The 23,733-nt window shown below is 29.5% G+C and overlaps 2 protein-coding genes across 3 annotated transcripts; both read right to left on the minus strand.

Moving 5' to 3' along the window:
• Positions 1-3,211: 3,211 nt before the first annotated feature.
• On the minus strand, positions 3,212-12,041 carry LOC114182040 (golgin candidate 1). Of its 2 annotated transcripts, none has more exons than XM_028068783.1 (21): positions 11,775-12,041; positions 11,204-11,284; positions 10,434-10,483; positions 9,745-10,359; positions 9,597-9,659; positions 9,396-9,473; positions 9,085-9,288; positions 8,483-8,539; positions 8,308-8,382; positions 8,151-8,222; positions 7,349-7,411; positions 7,143-7,241; positions 6,519-6,596; positions 6,340-6,408; positions 5,141-5,188; positions 4,972-5,067; positions 4,816-4,892; positions 4,178-4,223; positions 3,981-4,079; positions 3,845-3,889; positions 3,212-3,719 (listed from the first exon to the last, which is right to left on the minus strand). In XM_028068783.1, the coding sequence occupies exons 1-21, from the start codon at positions 11,800-11,802 to the stop codon at positions 3,648-3,650; spliced, it is 2,115 nt and encodes a 704-aa protein (XP_027924584.1). In that variant the 5' UTR covers positions 11,803-12,041; the 3' UTR covers positions 3,212-3,647. The 2 variants fall into 2 exon arrangements, with proteins under 2 accessions (XP_027924584.1, XP_027924582.1); XM_028068781.1 differs by having other exon boundaries at positions 6,328-6,408.
• Positions 12,042-19,431: 7,390 nt separating this feature from the next.
• Positions 19,432-20,378, minus strand: LOC114181612. The gene has a single exon (XM_028068113.1). It carries the CDS (start codon positions 20,285-20,287, stop codon positions 19,706-19,708), a length of 582 nt encoding a protein of 193 aa, XP_027923914.1. The 5' UTR covers positions 20,288-20,378; the 3' UTR covers positions 19,432-19,705.
• Positions 20,379-23,733: the final 3,355 nt, after the last annotated feature.

Below are 23,733 nucleotides of genomic sequence, written 5' to 3' on the forward strand. Positions count from 1 at the left end.
AATTTTTTTTGCTAAAAATAATCTAATTGAGATATCTTTTCAAAAATTAAAACACATTTTTTAAAGCGGGTGTTAAACTGATACATCTAAATAAAATGAAAGTGAATACCATCTCCTGCTTAAGCTAATAAACTTTTAATAACTCTGATATTATTGTAGAACAATAAATCCAGTATCAACTCAATCTTAAAAAATCCGTTTAATAATTTTACTTATATGTTACTTTTTGAACTAATGATCTTAAAATATATTTGTTCAGTAATCATTACCCGTAGTATGACAATTTTTCTTATTGGCAATTTTTTTTTTAACTTTGAATCGAACAAATAACGTTTATAAAATTGGTAAAAATATTTATGTCAAACAAAACTTGTGTGTTTATGGAAAGAACTAATTTTGTACCGGTGCAACGCACGAAATATTTTAGAATATGTACTGTTAATATATTTTTTGTAAAGATGTGTATAATTCTTCATGACATTTATTCAATTAATAATAACATTTACAAAAAGAAATAAATTTTTAATCATTTTCATATTTTTAACAAATAATATTAGTTTCAATAATATTAATGGTTAAGTTTATTGAAATTATAAAGATCTAGAAGTTCATATTTGTTGCTACTCTACAAAATTATAAAGTTAAATTTTGTGAAAGGATTTGTACTTGTGAAAGGTTTATATATTTGAAAATCTAATTTAATTTTTTTTTGTTATGTAAAAGTGTGATTTTCAACTTGTTATAATAAACTAATTTGAGTTTTATAATATTTATTCAAAGCTGAGTCTATAAAAAAGATATTTTTTAATGCCATAATTTGAAATTGTGGAATTAAATAAGAAAAGTTAAGACAAAAAAATTAGAAATCAAACAAATAAAGAAGACTAACAAAGAACGAAACAAACATTATTACAACAAGAGAATATAGGAAAAAGATTGAAATAAAACCTTTAAATTAAGAAAAATTGAAAAGCAAAAATAAATTAAATAAAGCATAAAAAATTATTGGCTTGTTACCAATGATGTATCTCCTCTTTAGAAATTCCTTCATAGCCATTATTTTTCTTTTAAGTTAATTACATCTTCCTTTCCTTTTCTCTTTCTTTGTCCAAAAGTAAATAACAAAAAAAATACCCTTTCTAAACATGAAAGGGTTTGAAAGAATACTAAGTGAAAGAATAATAGGATAATGATATTTTGATCAATTTTTTTATCCATTTTTAAATTATCACTTTAAATATTTTTAAATTATTTATTTTTATTTTTTTAATGTTATAATATGATAAAAAGTATAAAAATAGTGAATTAAAATATTATTATTATAAGTGAAAATAGTCAAAATAAATATGGGGTGAAGAACACAATGAATTAGATTCTTTTGATCTTTTCATTTTGGATAATGATATTTTAATCAACTTGTTTTTGATTCATTTTTAACTCATTATTTCGATCACTATTAAATTTTTATTATAATTCTTTTTAATAATGTAATATGATAATTTAGCGATGATTAAAATTATGAATTAAAAATAGATAAAAAAAAAAGTAAATTAAAGTATCATCTCTCGTTAATAATAAGACGCAAGATATATTACATCATTGAAAGTTATACCTATTTGAGAAGCGTAAAATGTAGGTTACACAAAACGACATGGGATTATACAACGCAGCATAGATTGACTATTTAATTCATTTACACCAATATGTGTTTCATACATATAGCACTCACAAAAAGAGGAAGGTTACAGTTTCACAAAAATAGTCTTTGAAATCATAAAAAGTAGGTTACGGATTGGAATAAACAAACTTTAAAAAACATAACATAAAGACAAATCAAAGACTAATTTGTGAAAGAAAATTAAAACCTATATTTGATACACCGTATAGTCAAGGTCTAATTTGTGAAATAATTCAAAACACATAATCATCAATCCATTCATTTGGGTTGTATAAGTATTTGGTAAAACAAAGATATAGGTTACACTTTTAGAAAAAGGTTTAGGTTTGTGCAAGACTTTTAAATGCATTTTCACCGATATAGGTTTTATACATATCACATACACAAAAGACAAATGTTAGGAATCTTCCGTACTTGTATTTAAAAGTAAGGTTAAATATGTTATTGTATTTCTTAGTGAAAGTTTGAATTAGTTTTTCATCGACATTTTTATCTAATTTAGTTATTTATCTTTAGAAATGTATAAATTTAGTCATTTTAACCAAATTTCGTTAAATTTATCTGATGTTTCAAGCATATTTCATGATAATATTTGAATTATTTACACTGTTTGACATATTTTTTCTTCAATGTTAACTTAAATATTATCATAAAACGTTTTTGAAACGTCAAATAAACTTAACCAAATTTGGTTAAAAGAATTAAATTCACGCATATATAAAAATGAATTACTAAATTGATCAATAGTTTCAAAAATGGACTAATTTCAAATTTTACTAAAACTTGAGGGACAAAAAATATATTTAACGCTTGAAATTATAAAATTTGGAACATAAAAATAAATTCAAACCGATTAAAGAACACAAACAATTATTTACTTTGACATGATAAAGAGAAAAATAAAATATAAGAGATATCAGAGTGGACATAAAAATATACAACAAATAACTTTTTATTTTGTTGTAACCTTGAAATTTTTTCATCGAATTATGCAGAGAGCATAAAAATGGAGATTGAGATGTTAGGGTGGAGATCCTGCAAATGAACATCACAAAAAGGTTAAAGAATGCAAATAGTTGACCAAAGTAATTAAAATGATATTTTATATATGTTGCGAATATTATGGTTTATGTAGAAATAAAAATAATTCCTACTGAATTAAAATGAAATTAATTAAATTGTTTCATCTCTCTCCTTTTATTAGCTAACATTTGTCACAAACTTGACCAATTTAAAAAAAAATATATATTTAGATAAAATAAGAAAAAAATGTACACTCAATAAAAAATATCTTCATATATATATATATATATATATATATATATATATATATATATATATATATATATATATATATATATATATATATATATATATATATATTCATTATCTTCATTAATAAATAAAAGCTTACGATTTCTATAACTATACTTTTGGTAACTTCATTATCATTTTACTTTATTAATATATTAATTATTTTATTTTTAAATTTTATATATACATTTTTTAAAAATTTATACCCATATATGTATGTATTCTTTAGATTTGGCAAATGTCCTTGGAACGAAGAAAAGGGATATTACAATATGTTGGTATCTACAACGTTCCACTTGAAATACATTTTCAATGAAGAAAAAAACGAATAAACATATAATTAACCAATTCAATTCTGATGACAGTCACTACACAAGAAAGAGAAGCTGCCATCCATTCGATAGTGTATCATTTGGCTAAAGCAAACTCCAATTTTCCCAACAGTTCAGTATCCCGCAGCAGTTTCTCAAAAGATCAATAGATGCCTTCACCTGAGTTTCTGTTTTGGTTTTTTGCAATGCTGAAATCCTTTGCGGAACCATTATAAAGACACCATAAGCAGCGGCATTGGAAATGTACACTTGAAAATATGTGCTGTCTGGAAGGTATTAACACCTGACATAAGACCCTACTAGATGAAATATTTTTTTATCAGTCATCGTATATTCTGGTTAGCGAGTCCCATAGATTCCGCAACCTCTCTGGCAGCCATTGTGTCAGCTTGTTCCTAAATAGAAGATAAAAAAATAAAAAATCAGATTCCACAAAGATTTTTCTCAAACGAGTAGCTTTATGGATACTGCATGCATCAGTAGTTGACATATTCTACCCATGTTGCACTCGGATCTTTACCTGTAGACGATGCAAGAGATACATCAAGAAGAGATGTACAAAGACCTGTTGCAATTTCTAAAGGTCAGTAAAATTTCAATCCTTCAATGGTATTTCATCTACCACCTATTTTAAATATTTAATGAACTGATCCCACCAAATAAAAAAATAAAAGAACTCGAGCTGTAGGATATCTCCATAGAAATCTTGTGGCCCTGACAGCCCCTGAATCTAACAGTTTCACTGCTTTTTGCAACTGCACGAGACATGCCACAAACAAAGTCTAATTGTTAAAAAGGAGAATGAAAATGACACGAAATGGAATGCAACATGATGATTTGTAAGCTGCTATACCTGAATACTTGCACCGACCAAATGACGGTGATGCACAGGAAGGGGCCTGCAATTTTTACTTTGTAAGATAACTTTCCAAACTCTACAATGGAAAATGAAAACAGACGGCACAACCATTTGGAGTGACAGAGAATGGTACATAGAAGCACAATTGAGTAATAAAATGATTTGAGAAGCTATTATAACAAGTCGCGGCCATAACTTTAACATTTATGAAGTAACGAACAGATTAGAATAGGAAGAAAATCCGACAGATGATTTAACACGGGGAGGGTAAACAAATAGAGTTCGACAAAGGATCAGTACATTTTAATGAATTTGTGGAACTTCCATCGCTGCCGGGAGGGTAAATAAGGTCTGTTTGTTTGAAAAGAAAAATTAAGAAAAAAACACTATTTAATAAAAAAAAATACTTATTAGCAATTTTTAGGATAAACCTATCTAAGAAAACAGAAACAAGAAAAAAAGGAGAAACACATCCTTGAGAAGCAACTGTCACTTCTGCTTTTTACAATTACTTTTTTTTAAGCACAGTTAAACAAACTCAACCACTGAGGTTGTAGTTTATGTTCATTTTAATCAAATGCATTACAAGAAAAACAAGTTAAGTATTATAAAGATAGTAAGAAGAAACTTACTCCAGTGATTTTATTTCAGTCTCGTCTTCCCATGATGATGATGCTCGACGAGAAACTTTGTTCCGTTCCGCCTCTGCCTGTTCAATATAACGATGACATAAAATCACAGTACAGTCAAACTACTAATCAAATAGCCATACGAACCTAATCACTTACCCGTGCTTCCTGGAGGCGCTTGATTTCCTTCTCCAATTGAAACTCTGCGGCAGCTTTCTCACTGACCATGGTTTCTAATTGTGTTTGTTTGTAGTACTGAAATGAAAATAACACAAATTATTGAATATCACTGAGAATTTGCATGAAATTTAATCATAACATAAATTACCAAAAGGTCAGTCAGTTCCCGGTAGCGTTTCTCTAATTCCATATGTTCCTGTTACAAGATTAAGACTGTGTTTAGAATAAGCCAGTAGTATTCCCAAATGATCTCAACACCAGAACATACACTTGTTACGAGTACTAAAATAACTCCAATTTTCCTACACAGTTATTGTCAACCAACACAAGAAAAGGTCAAAGAAAGTACTGCTAGCATCACTCAAGGTAGTGTAATCTCTGATTGATATTAAACACATGGCATGTGACTGAGTATGGGCAGAAGATGAATGGATGCTTATGCAGTTATGCCTACCCTATTTAACAAGTAAATCATGACAACCATTTAAAACTCAAACCCGATGCAATTATTTTTTTCAAGGTCAAATAGTCAAAGATCACCCATTAGTCAACCATAAATATTTTTCGGTATTTTGATGGTGTATGTGGCATATAGTAATTTTTCATTTATGTTTTGATGGTGGACATGACCAAATACATTTTTTTCATTAATGCTATGGAAACTGTAGATGCTTAGACAAATAGCAAAATATTTTTCTGTATTTTTGATGGTGGATACAACTAACTGTAACTTTTCATTTTGGTTTTTATGGTGGATATGACTAAACGTAGTTTTTCATTTTATGGTGGATATAACTAACCGTAGATGCTTAGACAAATAGTATAACACTCCATAATACCTAAAAAGGATGCACCTTCATATCTGAAATCGAGTCCATTACAACTCACACGTATACTTCCATAAGAGTTAATATATCATGTGAAAGGAACTGATGCTCAAAATATTTTTTCATGCATGGTAAAAATCAAAGAGAAAATTACTAAACGGATTTAACTGAAAAAAATATTTTCAGTTTAGAAAAAATTACCGATTAATCACTCACTTGGATGGTTAATAAGTAACCATTAACTAATTATTCCTCGGATGGAAATGGTTTTGCCATTTTTTTATCTTTTTTGCAGTTATTTCAAAAACTTATAAACAAGACCACTTGTATGACAAAAAGCTACAGAAAATTATGCATTCCATGAGAATATGACTTTAAAACTTCACCAGCAATGCAGCAGTATGAACGTCTAAGCTCTGCCCACTTAAGAAACAAATAGGTTTCATTTATTTTTATATATCAAACTTGGAAATTTAAATTTTATGTAAGAAATTTTTTAAACAAGCACCTCGATTATTACCTGACGTGAGTAATGCTCAGCATCCCTCTTCATGGCAGCCATCTCAACTCTCATTTTCTGCATTTCAGCCTGTAACATTGAAACCAAACATATTAACAATGAGAAGTGAAACTTTACCTGCAAGACAGGAAGACATTATCTCAAAAAACTTCACAACAAAATAATAAAGAAATTCTTACCTCTAAGGAAGATAGCTTGTTTTCAGCTTCCCTCTGACCTTGACGGGCACGCTCCAATTCATCTTGCCATGCTTGCATCTTAATATATGTAAAACTTCCATCGTTATAAATTCCATCCGAATGAAAAATGATCACTGATATTACTGTCATAATTGTCATCTAGAAATGTTTGTGCCAACTTTACGCATGTACCCAGCCATGCCCTGGTTCAACCATGACCATGGAATTTTTTTTTTCACTCTCCCACTTCTCTTTAATTTTCTTCTGCTAAAAATGGCATTTAGGTCTAATTTTATATTTTAAAAGAATTAGCAAGACGAACATAAAAGTAGTAAGTTATCCAGTTGTGTAAGCTGTGTAAAGTAGCAAATAGAGTAATTGTCTACATTAAAACAGTGAAGCTTAACACGTAAAAATAAATAACAAATATCTGCTTTGTGTATATTTATACAGAAAATCAAATGTTCTTTGAATTGGTTAATGCAATAACCAAAAAGGACGCTGACCTTGGAAATATGCTAACACTAATATTTGTTGATGAACTTTGAAGAAGATGTGAAATATAAGGAAATAAACCTAATAAGTTGCAAATTGACCAACTTTCCTATCCATAATCTGTTATACCTGAATTACTTGATTAGCCTCTTCTGGGGACTTTTTCAGTTCCCGGCGCACACGGACTTCCATATCTTGTAGTTCTTGATTTAAAGATGCACATTCAACCTGGTCGCAGATGTTACCAAAAACTTATTCAGTATATCTTTCGGAATAGCAATCAGAAATCAGCCCTAAAATTCAGAAAGGAAAATGTTAAGCGTTTATTCTTGTACCTCGAGAAGTGCCACCTTCTGCTCAAGTTCTGTGACTTTTGCTGTCCTCTCATCCGCTACTCTCTGAAAAGAGGAGCAACAAACAAATCAGTGCATACATTTTACCCAATGTCAATAACAATTCTGGAAGAAAAATAGGTCGAGAGGGGAACTGAAGCAGCCTTAATAATGCATGCTTTAGAATTGTGGATTTGTTAATATTGCTCATCATCCTTTTCTGGAAAAGTAGATCTCTGTAAAAAATTTAAATAATACTAAAAGGCATATATGACGCCAAACATTACCAAAAACGTGAGAGAATGTAGTCAAGACTTGCGTAGAAGTATTGAACTAGCTGAGAAGATCTCAACTCCTATTTCCAAATTTAATGTGACCAATTTTAACATTTTTGTCAATGAAAATTATTTTATAATCATCTCAAATATCCATTGCACAACACTCTTTCATATTCCCAAACACCCTGGCAAGTGAAGATTTACACGTACTTTTTGCATACCAGGACGATAATTAGGATATGGAATTATGTATATGACCTGTGTCTAAAACTAAACTGAACAAAATTGTAAAAAATGAACCATTTTGAGAAAATGAGAAACCAAACCATTTTATAAAGAGGTTCTGGTTGGTCCTTTGAGAAAACCAAACCAGGTATGAGTATAAAATAGATAACCAAACTGAACTGAACCGGATGAACCCAAAAGAAATGCATGTTGAGAAAGAAAGAAAAAATCCACTTTACAAAAACAGTGTGGGGATGAGTCAACCTTTTAAAGTGGATCTAAACCACAAGTGCTTACATTACCTGTATCCTTGCAAGTGCAGTGGATGATTCAACTGCTCTGTGCTCCAAATCTACTTCTCTTTCCATAGCAGCCTGTTCTACCAATGAGAGAAACACTAAAATATAATGCAAAACACAGAAACTTGAGAAATAAATGACAGAAGTTACAGTTACAGACCATTTTGGTAGCATTATGTGCAGCACGCTCCTCTTCTGCTCTTCGCTCAGCAGATGCTAGCTCCTCTCTAAGAGCCTACAAGAACAGCAGTTTTAATATTCATACAATCTCATCATGTAGATGGGATATATTGTATAAATATAGTAATCATACTTGCAGAAGAGAACCTAATTACCTGCATCATCCTTGTTTCTGTTAGCTCTCGACTTCTCATCATTGATTCCATGCTTGCCTGGTAAGATATGAATATTGTTACCCAAGTCATAATAAATAACACTACATTAAAAATTAATAAAGGAAACCAAGTAGGAAGATCATTTGGGTCCCTAGTTCAACAAGTCCTAATACAGCTAATATTTTTCCTGATTCGTTGAGTAAAAAGATTCCCTGATATCTGTTAAACATATAAATTTATCAGTTATCACGTACATATAAACACACTGAAAATTAACGACCATCTTATAGCTATGACATTGGACAGCAATAAGGCGATAAAGAAAGTACCAGTGGATTTTTCTGGATAGTGGAAAAAGATAGGTAAACATGCTATTCCAGCAAACCTTATCATTCATAGTCCAAAAACTGTTGGTAGATAAAAATATATAAACTACATCTTAAAATTCCTAGAAGCAAATACGAACCTTCATTATTCATCAAATAAATAGTTCTACAAGATGAAAGTAAATTGCACAGAAGATAGTTCAGGTGAAAACAGCTGTTGCATGAAAGTAAGTAAAATATTCCTAGGCACACTTCAATAAATTGACAAAGAGGAACCTGCATGGAAGCTAGATTTCCTTCCGACAATGCAGCCTGCCTCTTAACTGCATCCATAGAACTTAGAAGTGCCTCAATTTCAGCATTTTTTGCTGCCAAGGCCTCAGCCATATTTGCTTCAACTCTTGTCACTTCCCTTTTACTTTCAGACAAATCCTTCTGGAGCTGTTTTATGCTAGCCTCATATGATTTACCCAATTCTCTCTGTAGATTTAGAAATAATCACGAGATACAGTAGTAAATATGTTTCTATTCAAGCAAAAAATGAGATTTTATATTCCTTGAAACAGGAAATGATGATGGTGCTTCACCTCTGCAGTGAGAAGTTCCTCCAACTGTGCATTTTCAGACTTGTATTCTTGAAGGCGGGATGACAATCCAGCACAGACCTGAGCATCAGTTGAAAATATCAAACCACCATCTATAGCAACCAATTAGGAAGAAAATCTTATTGAGATTCTAGAACTAATCCCATGAAGCTAAAGAAATGTTGGTTTAACCAACACCCTTACCCGAGCTAACCTTGCCTCTTTAGACTGACCAGTCGATTTTGTTGTTTTAAGCAATCCTTGAGCCTATATACCAACTAAAAAAATTAGTCAGGAGAATTTTTTTATAATGTGTACGGGAATGTATAAATTTGCCCATTATAAGTATTACCTCATCAAGTTGATCCTGTACTTTTTTGGGGGAGATGTCAGTTTTATGATCTTCTGCATTTATTCTGTCCTCAACAGATTCAACTTTTTTTACATCAGAATCCTTGAGTATGGTGTCATTATCAGGAGATGCTTCAGCAGCCACAGATTCAGATTTCTCTTGATCCATATTTTTATTGCCATCTGAATCTCCAGATTTGATAATTTGGCCAGCACTGGTGGGTTCATCACGAGGGCTCTCAATTCCTTTGGGAGCAGGAAGTGGATTCATCTCACGAGTATCTGAAGCATTCTCTTGGGGAGGATCACCATTAGCAGCAACAGTGGCAACTCCAACATTTGCATCGTTTACTAATGCTTCCGCATCATCTTTGTCATGTTTAGCGACATCATCATCATCTAACATGTTTGATAATGAAGTGTCAAACAAGGGTGATGTTGCATCACTAGGTCGTGACTCCCTTGGTTGGTCTGTAGATTGGGAAGTGATCCCGTCATTTTCAGGATCAACTTGATCTGTAGAAGTTGTTATGACCACAGGTGCTATTGGAGATCCACTTTTCTCCTTGGTAGTATCACTGATTGTAGTAGATGAATTGGATAGTTCTTTTTGAGCCTGCAAAAATTCAAGAAGGCAAGTTTGATGTGAATATAATATGTGGTTGCTGGATGGTAATGAAGTGGCAATACCTTTGGTTTTGATTTTGCCCTCTTGCCTAGTGATGCTTGCCCATTTGATGCTAATTGTTCAAAAAGGTGACAAGAAAACAAGTGTAAGCATTTCTTATATAGGAGAAAATGTACAGCTAAATAGTGAAATGTACATCTGAAAGACATGATAGACCTGGTTGCGTACAAGCTAGAAGAATTTTGAGAGCTTTCCCATTAGAGAAGGACTCAAAAGTTCTTCTACCCTTGCATCTAAAAAGGCTTAATGCGCAATTTATTTGTGTTGCGCTTATATATTAGTCTGGTTCCGAGGGGGTACATGTAACATCTAGAGAGAGAAAAGCTGTAAAAAGGTACAATATATAGTTTTAGGCATCTTAGTTTATAAGGAGATGATGCCAATACCACTTTCCTTAAAGGGATGTCTAATTCTAAGAACACACTGATTCTAGCTCTTACAACTTCACAGTTGTAGAATTACATTGGACTTTTCCTGACTTAACAAAATTTTAGCATAGTGCATGCTTCCTTTAGATTGATTTTGGGGAAATAACTCATTATTCAAAAGATCACTTAAGCAAGCTTACAAAAATAATTATTTCTTCAAAAAAATCTGAACCAAACAGATTAAATGTTTTAGACCATGATGGCCTGGATATTTGTCTATATAACAGAACAGCTTTTCGGCAATAAATAACGCAAGTCCAATTCCAGAGAAAAAAAGTATTCAGCATAAGTTGATGGCTAAGCCTAACTAACTACAGAGTGAACCGAAAGAACTAAATATAAACCTGGAGATTTCAATTCCGACTGCTCCTCCGATAAGTCAGTGACAACAGCCTTCGCTCGTCGATCAACGACTTCAAATAAACCTGATCAACCAAGGCCAAAAAAGAGGTCCATGTCAGAACTAAGCTCAACAAGAAAAGAATTGCAGCCATAACCGTAACATCCTGAAATGAAAATACATCAAGTGATATAACTCCCTCTCACCACCATCTCTCCCCTCCAAAACAAACAAAATGAAGCAACACTCCTAATAACAGACAATGCCGTCCTTCATTCTTAAATGTGAAGTGACAAATCGCGAATAAGAGAGCATTAGCACGTATTATACTTCATAGATGAAACCGTTAACACTCACCAGTTCATTCCTAATTTCCAATACATAAACATCACAGTGCAAAACTAAAATAACATCGAATGAAATTTCACAGATGAGCATTCAACTATCTACCGAAGGTTCATCGATCGAGATTGAAAACAATAACAAGATGCCACAAAATCTGAGCTCTGGAAAATTGGCGGAATCAGAAATGGAATCGGAGGATCGATATACAACAAACGAATGAGATCCGTTACCTTCAGCGGCTTTGAGCCACGAATCCATTGCGAGAACGAACAACGAGTTGCTCAATATTCGAATACCGAAGTGTTCAGAGATCCGACACTAATTGAGCTGCTTTCATCGCCCAACGAACGACGTCGCTTCGATTCTGCACTTGCCTGAGACGAATCGCGCGAGAAATATAATAAAACAGGTTGTTTATCGGTGTGTTGTTGTTGAGTTTCTGATTCGCCACTCCTCTATTCACCTTCTTACTTTAACGCAATTTTCTTATTATCAGGTGTGTTACACTAATTAAAATAAATATTCCCTTGAATATTACTACAATATTGACCAGCACAAACACTTGCTTAATAAGTTTCTTTTACATATTAAACTTAAATTAATATATGTCATAATAATTTCATTGTTAATTTTAAAGAAAACAAAAATACAAAATCAAAAGTAGTGCATAATTACTTATATTAATATATAAAAATTGTTCATACAAATTTAAAAATAAAAAACGTTACCATTACTTTTCATAAGAACTTTTGCACTTATAAAATAAATAGGGTTAAATATGTTACCCTTTCTTTTAATTTTTACAAGTAAAAATTGAAATTAATTTTTTTGAATTTTAGATTTAAATTTTGAACCAATTTATTTTTTCATCTATAATAAATTAGTGAATTTAGTTCTTTTAACGAAATTTTGTCAAATCTATTTGACTTTTAAACGCATTTCTAAATAGACATTGAAGCGAAAATAAGTAAAATGATGTAAACAACTTAAATACTATCATAAAATACATTTAAAACGTCAAATAAATTTCAAAAAATATTAAAATGACTAAATATATGCATTTCCAAAATTGAGGAACTAAATTAATCCAAAATTTAGATAAAGAAATATTTTCAATTTTCACCGAAAATTAAGGAAAAAAACATATTTAATTCAAATAAATAAGAGTGAAAGTATTTTAAAAATAATATATATATATCAAAGAAGTGTCAGTTATATTTTGGTTTTATTAACTGTTTAAGTATAATTATAAAATATAAAATTTCTCTCCAAAATAGGGTGGCATGTCCATTTCTATGTTTAGTGAGATTACAGATCTTTTGATGATAGGGACAGATAGAGACACATTTCCTTCCAGTTAAGTTTTTATTCATTTCTAATTTAATTTTTGCAGCTTCAGATGTGTAAAAGATCTGAATACTAGCGTGTTATACTAGTATACGGTTTAACAAAAAAAATATAATTTCAAAACGAAAATGTTTTCTTATTCAGAATTATGCAAATGATATTTATGGGACAAAAATTCATTCTAAGCTTTTGAATAATCAGTTTTTATCAGCAAAGAAATGTCTCTGTCTAATCTTATTTCAAATATATAGTTGGAGATGTATTTGATATTCTTTTTAATTATGGATTTTACAAGCTGATAAAAAAATGCATTTTAGAATATTTCTTTATTATGCGGAATATGTAATTTATTTATCTTAATATTTACTAAAAGGATGTTTTTGTCCATCAAAAATACTGGTGCACTTCATGGAAAAAAAATAACTATAGGGTATTGAGAGCAATAATAGCCATGAATAAAACGCGGAAACTTAATTGGGCTTTCATTGGCCCAAATCTAGTGGACTGTACGCATGTTCATTCTTTCCAAGGGAATTGCTTTCTGCACATCCATATTTGCTTCATGCACTCCTATAATTTCTAAAATTTCAGTTCCACCCTTGTCAAAAGACAAGTTGAAGTAGGAGGGGTGGAGCGGATATGGGAGTCTCTTTCATTTACTTTTTCAATAGTTTCTTCTTATATCTCTACATACAAATCTAAATTATTCATTTATTAAAAATAGTTTGGATTACATAATTTATCAATACATTAAAAAAAAATGTAATTTAGATTAGGTAATTTGAAAATATATTATTCAGATTATATATTCTGAAATGTATTTTATATCGTGTGATTTAAAATATATTTTTATATTACACAGACTATTATATTTTTTTTATCTAAAAATCGTGATGGACTACATAATCTATACATTTAAATTACATTTTTAGATTTAGAAATAGATTATGAATTATGTAATTTGAAAATCCAAAATACACTCCTAATTTTTAAAATATATTTTAGATGATACAATTTACGATATATTTTTATATTACGTAGTCTAAAATATAAATTTGCATTTCAAATTATATAATCTAAAATATATATTTAAATTACACAATTCAAAAACTCAAAAGCTTATTATAAAATTTAAAAGTTTAAAATACAATATTATTTAAAATTATATAAATATTTTTTATTATTTTTTAAATATTAAATTAATTTTAAAAAAACTAATTATCTTGTTAAAAAATAATCACTTAATTAACTAAAGGTTTAGGGTTTAAAAATAACCTCAAATTTTTTTATTTAAAATAACATGAAATATGTTGATTTAAAATAATATGTGTGTATTTTTTTATATGATATAATTATATATGTTAATTGTTCTCATACTATATGTGTATGAAAAAAAAAATTGAAATATCACTTCAAATAGTTAGATATGTCAAATTACTCGAATCCATTATCGAGTATAATCATTGTAATTATAGATCAAAATGTGAACTTAAGCGTTTATGGTAATATTTTCTTTTTTACTAATATTTAAATAAACCTCATAACATAAAAATACTTTAATGATTATCGGTGGTGTTAGAAAAAGAAAGTTACAAATAACTGTCAACTGAAATTAAAAGACACATATAACAATGTTTCAACACAATAGCTTTTTCTGTCTTTTCATGTGTGAATCTATGCGCTTTCTTTTAATTGGAGGTTGTAGCACGCAAAGATAAGGGAGGTTCAAAAAGTAAAGATATTCCAAAAGGAGATTGAGATATAATAATTCCCATTATTTGTGAAATATTTTGTTTTGTTTATTTTGTATAATTATGGGTTTAGGGTTTATATAATTATAAAGTTACTACAAATAAATAAAATAAATTTTTACTTATTTCTCTTTAATCATATAATTTATGGTTTTTTAGTTTTTTTTCATTTGGTTATTTTTTATATGAAAGAAAAAACTAATACAAAAAAAAAGTACTTTTGTAAAGACAAAAGAGACAGGAGGAGCCAGCCTTATCCATTAAATTATATGTAAATTAATTATAACCACTAATAATTACTTTTTGGTCAATACATTACACCCACGTCAACGTCACATCCTTCAATGATTTTTCAAAAGTTAAATAAAAAAATCACTATAAAATTATTATTATTTTAAAGGAAAAAATAACTAACAACGAAAACCAATTAGTGCACCATAACAATTAAATTCTATTAATAATTTAAGAAGATAAGTATGGTTGGAGAAAATTATTAGTTAAAGAAACCAATTCCACGTCATAATTTTCATTTAAAATAATAAAGACAAAAGTTTCAATTTGATTGGTTTTTTAATTATTTGATAAGAGATTCTATTTTGTATCTTCTTCTACCTGTCCCTTGGATTGAAAAGAAAAAAGAGGATCCAAGTTGCTTCAATTTTAGATTGTTTCACGATTTGACATAAAGACCAATGGCTGCAAAATATGAACATCCCTTAAGTAGGAAGAATGTGTAATTAACACCTTTGGTTCATGGAAAAATTAAAATTATGTAATTTTTTAGAGTAAAAACATGATAGTTATTTTCTTTGTTTGGGATTTTAGATTTTTCTCACCTAGTACACATTTTAATGTAACACATCTATGGTTGATATTAATTAAAACACCCATTTTATGTAAAAATGATAACTCGAGGCTTATTAAGAGAAAGAAAAATGTTTTTTGGACTACTAAATTTTGACAACTTTCTCTTATAATCTTAGGTAGCATTTTTTAAGTGGTTCACCGGTTTTTCATTTTTTTTCATTATCAATATTCCAAAACCACTTAGAAGATGACACCTCATATTGTAAGAAAAAGTTGTTAAAATTTAGTAGTTAAAATATTATTGTTCTAAGAAAAAATAATATAAATTATTTTACATAGTTAGAAAAATCAAAACATCTGAGAAAAATACAGAAAAAATAGAATGAACTTCAAATATTGTTATGATTTTATATTTATAATCACTTTAGAAATATCAAATACAATATATGAGAGGAGAGAAGAAAATTGTAACAAATATATTTAGAAACTAGACTTAGCAAAAAATAAAGCACTACTAAAAAATTCATATTTCCTGTCAATTTTGTTTTGAAAATTTTTTCTTAGGAAATATTTACAAATTTTGTTGAGAAAAACAATTTACAAGAAATTTCTATCAATTTTCTTGCAAAATATTTTGTATAAAACACTTTTCGCAACAAATTTGTAAAAAATACTTGCAAAATTTATAATTTTGTAGAAAATGATTACCCACGAAGAAATTACATAACAAATAAAAATCTTAAAAAAAATGGCAGAAAAAAAATCTTTTCTTACGAATTACTTTAACAAATTTGTAAAAAGAAAATTATGTAATATGATAATTTCTAGTAGTAAGACCTTACAATAAATCTTATTTATACTATTTATTCTAACAAAAAATAAAATAAAACCAAATATAATTCAAATTAAAGTAATTAAATGAAATTGAGTATAAAATTTCAGCAATTCATGAATTTTTTTAAGGTATATATAAAAACTATTATTATTTTCTCCTTTTTTTAATAAAGTAAAAGCTTTCATCGTGTTGGCACACGTATTAAATACGTGTAGTAGTAGTAGTTAGTCGTGCACACATTTAAATAATCTACACAAAATCAAAACTTTGAAGTTTATTAGAAACCTTAAACCAATTCTTAATTAGTTGAAGCAACACTTCTTTGTCTTACCTATGTGATTAACCAAAAGCAGCATAACTTTTTTTTCTCTTTTAGAAAATGGGTCTACTATTGCCATTGCCACTACTTTTTATACAAATGGACAAATCAATGCACTACGTTTGATTTATCCCACTAATTAAGTAACTCTCCATTATTATCATTACAATAAGTAAAATGATGTTTCTACTAAAAAAATCATTAAACAAAACATAAGTTTATCTAATACGTTGGACATTTTTGTTTTATGTTATTTTTTTAAGAGAATTAATTGTAGAACTAATCTCGTAGGTTTATCTAATGCTCCTAAAAAGTTAAACGGGACTTTCGAGTATATTTTATTTTAGGAAAATAATTTTTTGACTATTAAATTTTGATAACTTTCTCTTATAATTTAGGTGTTAACTTTGAAGTGATTTTTCATTTTTCCTTTCTTTCATTTTTAATATTCATAAACCACAACCATTTAGAATATGACACTTTATATTATAAAAAAAAATTGTCAAAATTTAGTAGTTAAAATATCATTGTCCTTTATTTTAAATAACGTGTCTAAAATGGTAGAAAAGGCATAGCATTTAACAAATCAAAATGCATTAATTTTTTAAACTCTTCCTACAATGTAAAACTTTAAAAAGAATATTTTGGCTATACACATACGTGTCTAATGAATATGATTGATGTCCAATTATGAAATTGATTGTGACATTAAGCTTTTAAGTAAAAGAAAATAATAATTAAACGTGAAGTGATATATGAAAATGCCATGTGTCAAAGATATTAAAATTAACTTCAAGAAAAGGTTAAAATATCCTTCCGAAAACTTAAGTTTAGCCAATTAACACAATGTAGAGAGGAAAAGTGAGATAACCCTTTAATGCTCGAAAGGGACTACTCTTCACTCCAATTATAGAGCACCACTATATTAAAATTATTCATTTTTCCACACTAGTGCTTTTTTTTTTTTTCTTTTTTCTTTTCGTTAAAATGTTAACTACCTTTTCTTCATGCCGACTTTAATAAAAATTAACAACAAAAAGTGATACATTTATTTTCTTCTTATTTGTATACTAGGGCTAACATATATGTTGGTGAATTTCTATGGAAAACCATACATAAGATCTACCTTAGATTTTTCTCTCATAAACGTTTCCTTGATTTATTTTCCATTTCATATGAGAGAAAAAAAAGTGCAAAGTTTTATTGAGAGCCGAGAGAAAATTCTATTAAGTACAAAGACAAGCACAAACATAACTCTTTTTCTTCGTGTGACAATACTCCATTCTTTTTGTTACTTACTACTATCAACAATAATGATAATATAACAAAACCAAACATTTCACATCATGATAAATGATGAAATTTATTCTTTCTTTGTTTGCTATAAACATGTGAAAAAGTAATAAAAAAATGATTAAATATGTTTTTTATCTTTTAACTTTCAGTGAAAATTGGAAATAGCTCATTCTCAAAATTTTTGACTAATTTAATCCCTCAACTTTGGAAATACATGTATTTAATCCTTTTAACCAATTTTTTTAAAGTTTATTTGACGTTTTAAACACATTTCATGACAGTATTTGAGTTGTTTACATCGTTTAACTCATTTTCGCTTTAATGTTTACTTAGAAACACGTTTAAAATGTTAAATAAATTTAACAAAATTTGGTTAAAAGGACTAAATTCACCTATTTATTATATATGAAGGACTAAATTGATCTAAAATTTTGAAGATGAACTAATTTCAATTTTCATTTAAAGGATAAAAATATATTTAATTTAAAAAAAAAAAGTAAACAAAAGACAAAGTTACCTACAAGCTGCATCAAAATCTCTCTCCATCTCAAACTGTGATCTAAGAACCATCAACTTAGCCATGGGTGTGTCTTTAACTAACCAAGTACTCTCTTCGTGCAAATAACTCTCACCATGTAACTTTTTTCACTTGACAAAAGGCTGTGAAAAACATGAAGGTGATGTGGCCAAAAAAAATGGTTGAGATGAGTTGCGTGTCAAATTAAATAACTTTTATTGGTAAAAACAAACACCATGTGCATACGATAACAAGGAGAAATTACCATGGTCCAAGTGCCTTTGATCCCAACATATATGATCAAACTTTTAATTTTGTTTTAAAGTTAAAAATATTTTTATAGATAAAAATCACTTATAAAATAAGATTTTTACTTAATTATATATTATAAATTTAGTATTAAGTTTCGGTTAATGTAAAACTTTCAATATATTCATTTTACGCTTAGACATATATATTTTGTGTACAAGAGACAAAACACTAATGAATGATTTAATAGCAGTTCAATAGCAATCGTGTATTATATTTAGACAAATTCAGATAACCATGCGGTCTAAACCGCCTATATATAGTCCTATGATGCAAACAGCAGATGAATATTCAACCAAATAAGATTGCATACATGACAGCCTAGGTCACCTACTTTAAAAGATACAACATCATGAAAAAGTCGATAATTACAGGCTTAGGCCTTCGTAGATGCTCAGAACTTGGGCTCAATCCAAACCAATCGAAACATCTAAATATTGACCCAAAATAGTTAGAAGGGGCCCAACTCACAAAATAGAAACAGACACAATTAATGACTCTATAAATATATATGAACCATGAAAAATTAAAGTACGCTTTGATTAATTCATTAATATAATATTTGACTCTTGAGAACACTTGCTCCCTTGATCCTCGAAATCCTTGAAGAGTATGGAGAAGTCGAGGATCCTCGAAATCCTTGAAGAGTATGGAGAAGTCGAGGATTTGAGTAAAATATTATTTATATTCTCTGACATTCCTCTTATTTATTTTCGCATGAACAAATTAAAACAATATACTGAACAAACAATAAAAATACACTTTAACTTATCACTCTCGTACCCATGATAATGACGTATAATTTCTGATTACTGAACATATACTTTACAAAACCAGTATATTAATTATATATATCGATTAAACTCGTATTTATCTAAACAAGATGAGTATGTACGTGACAGAGAAAGATGAAGATGGATACATAGTACTTCCGAACTATACGATGTAGTTTGATGATAAGAAAAAAGTAACGGTTATCATCATCTGCCCCAGAAGTTAGAATGGTAGGGTGATTCAATAGCAGCCATTTTCTGCTGCAAGTTAAGGTCTTTGTAGAACCTCTTGATGAACTCCTCCGCCGCCACGTCAACCTGGTTGTCCTCTTCCTCCTCCTTCAGAGGGAAGGGAGAGTCCGTGATTCTCACCTTCTTCCCAATCGGACTCTTCAGCGGAGGAGGAGAACCCTCCATCTGGTTATTGCTGTTCAGAATCTCCAGCACTTTCCGAACGCTCGAAGCGTCGTCGTACTGGTACTGCGGGAACCGTGTTCGGTGTTTGCCGCGTTTCGTGACGGCGGGGCTGTTGCTGCAGCTGAACTCGTAGTCGCGGTGGGGGTAGACGGCGTCGTGATGGTGGCGCTGGAGGTGGAGGATGGCTTTGGCGGCGGCGAGTTTGCCTCTGTTGAAGTTGAAGTTGAAGTCAACGGCGTGTTTACTCTTGGCTATGCCTTTTCTCAACATCAAGAACACGATCCGTACTACGTTCCAGAGCTTCCTCGCCGCCACCAACTTCGGGCTTGGGCTTGGGCTTGGGCTTGGGCTTGGGCTTGCCTGAATTTCCATTGGTCGAAGGTGGTGGGTGAATGAGACTCTGTTGTTGTTATGTGTTGGAAGAGATGAAATGGAATGTGTAGTGTGGAATGCGAAGTTTGGTGGTATATAAAGGGTGGTGTTTGGGATATTATAATCTAAAGCTCTAAAGTTCCACAAGTTCCACTTTCAGAACTTAAAACTTTTAATATAATTTTTCACTCGAATCAAAATCACGTTGGTATATGAAAGTTTTAATCTTTTATAGAAAATCGGTTATTTTTCAAACTAAAGCACGATTGAAGTGTGAGTTTACTACAAAATAATATTAAAGGAAAAAGAAGGGTTCGTTGGTTTTTTTTTTTTTTTATTTAGAAACTTTTTAACTTCGAATTTGTAAAAATAGGTCCATTCGAATTTTTTTTGTAAAATATAGATAATTCGTTAGGATAAAGGACGACATTACAGCTAAAATTGTCCTTCATTCTATCGATTTTTTTTTTCCAAAAAATGAAGTCGTTCTTATTCAGGACGACTTCACTTTTTTATTCTTTTTCAATTTTAACATTTCTGAAATTCAAGTTTAATCCATAGCAGACCACGAAAATAAACAATAGAAAAGATTGTCACTCTCGATGAATATCATAGAAGGACAATATATTAAAAACATTAATCTGTTGAGTAAAGAATATTTATGGAAAAATATAATTATTTTCAACTTTTTTTTCCTTTTTTTCTTCTCTTTTTCAGTTCTCTGACTAATCAAATAAAGCAATAATAATATTGTACGACACAACTCATGAGTCACACAGTGATACCAACATCCTAATCAATTGAAGCAGTAATGAAATTTAAAAGCATCATGCAAAGCAATGAATTACACTGTGAAGTCGTCTTCTACGAGTACGACTTCACTTTATCAATTAATAGAAATCGGTTTTTAAGATGACAACTTCACTTTTTAAAAAAAAATAAAAAAGGAAACCAGTAGAGTGAAGGACAATTTCACCTATAATATTGTTCTCCACCTTAACGATTTGTTCCCATTTTAAAAGAAAAAAAACCAACGGATAGAAAAATAAAGGTAAAATTAATTGAAATGAAATGGGGTTGGAATGGACGAGCCAAAATCGCGTTTGAGAACCAGATGAATGATTGTGTTGGTGTTATTATATTGTTTGTTTGAAAGTTGGATTGGAATTTACTAGAAGGTCTCCCCTATAGAAACTAACACTGATAATAATAATAGTGATACTACAACGGTTAACATTTGACGTAGAGACTAAGTTTGTCATAACATAATACACAACGTAACAAAATTGAAAGGCATGCGTGTGTTGACCATAGTCAATTAATTTTCTGACACGCACCGTAGAAAGATTATTTTTTTTTATCCGAGTTCTTTTCCAATTATTATTATTTTCCTTTTATTCATAAAAATAAGCAATGTTTTTATGTAGTAAAGTAACTAAGTTACATTTCTTCAATTATTAATTATTTAGTATAGTATACTCTTCCTCACTCTCTCTCTATATATTTTAGTCTAAACACAGTGTTATATTTCTTTGCTTCATTGGGTAGATTTTCTAAAGAAAGTTGTTTATATAAGATATGTTTGAGATCTTTGGCACCATGTTTCGCGAGATAAAATTTCTACTCATAAGGCTCCAAATAAAACTTTCTACTTTCCCTGCTCAACCACCAACACAGGACCATTGTTTTTCTTTCTCTTTTCCAAATTGGAAGTGCTGTTTTATCATTTATGTACACATTCAATGGCTACCCTTTTGATCCATCACCATTCTGGTCCCAATTTGTTAAACTCCACACGTTTAAGACAGAAAAAGGAACACACTTCCAAGACAACACATTTATGTATCACTTTCTTTGCAAACAAGTACTTCTAGGGTTCTTGAAAATGGCTAATCCATCGTTATTGTCATGCATTATGCACACTAACGATGAAGTAATTAATTATTTGTTCATAATATAAGCTCGGTTGAAAATTTTAGATTGTATACAAATAAGTAAGATAATTAATAAGTTTATTTAGTCGGATGATACTCATTTTCGTTCGGATGTGTCACTTTGATATTCGCTTTTAAAAATGTGTCAATTGAGTCTCAACTTTTGAAAATATACCTCAATTATGTCTCTTTTAGACAAAAATTATTAACGTCATTAACAATGTTGATATTTAAAATTACTTACAAAATTAAGTATTGATATTTATATTAAAGTTTAATGGTAAAAGTCATGAATAAAGTTAATGACATTAGTTTTTTTAAATGGATTTAATTGAAACACTTTTTCAAAAGTTAGGACTCGATTGACACCTTCTCAAAAGCGGATATCAAACTGACATATAAGAACGAAAATAGATATCATTCGATTAATTAAACTTAATTAATATAAGTAGAAGAATTCATGACCTTATACATTGTGTTGAAGTTTTAAATGAAAAATGGTGTCGTTTTTTGTTATATAAACTTGTTTATCACTCGTTCGTGTCAAATCTCTTGACATCTTTCTCCATAAATATCATAGTACTTTGTTTCTCTTATTTACTTGTTCCAATATTTACTTTATTGACTAATTTTATGATATTGTAAATTGGGTCTTGATGATTCTAAAGGTTAAAAATTTATGTCTGGGTCTAAAAGTCTCACATTAGATAATTGAACATCATATAAGTAAGAAAACTCACAAATTTATTGTCTTAAAATTTTGAATTAGAAATAATATTAGTCCAGTTGAACTCATATTTTTGTGTTCTGTTTTTTGAATGAATTTTTTAAAATCCAAAAATATCATAGTTTCGAAAGATCTATCAAACAAAAACTATTAATTATTGTTAATTGTTAAATAGTTAGTGGTATAGTTTTTTATTTTTTTATCATGAAGTGTGTTGATATTTGTTAAAGAAAAGCTTTACTTTTAAAATTTAATTGTTTAATCAATGTTTGCTTAACCCTAATTATCATTTTCCTTGTTAACTTCTCCACACAATGTTCTTGTTCTTGCTAAGGCTCGAAACAAATGATTGTATGGATGAGAATTAACGATGGGTGAAAAAACAAAAGAATGAAAAGAAATTTTCCTTTATGGAAAGTCTTGAAAACTTAAGAGAAAGAGACACACACGTGTAACTATCACGAGACAGAAAATTAGTGAAAGATTAATATTGCTTAATTCTGCATTTAATCGACTAATTAAACCTGACAAATGTCAAACACAAGTGATTAGTGGTTAAAATTAATCAGATATTTTGTCCTAAATCATGAGTGGTCCAGCTAAAAGATATGCATTGAGCAGTAATAATTGTAAACTCTTGTCTTTTAATTGTAATGCACTTGCTTTTTAGAACTTTTTTATTTTATTTTTTCTGAATAAAATCGTTAGAATGCTTTACACTTAAGTTTTTTCATGGTGGTCTCTGTAATTTATGGGTCATTTGTGTTTTCTTGACACTTGGCTTC

Source organism: Vigna unguiculata, chromosome 4 (assembly GCF_004118075.2).
Source record: "Vigna unguiculata cultivar IT97K-499-35 chromosome 4, ASM411807v1, whole genome shotgun sequence".
Lineage (NCBI taxonomy): Eukaryota > Viridiplantae > Streptophyta > Magnoliopsida > Fabales > Fabaceae > Vigna > Vigna unguiculata.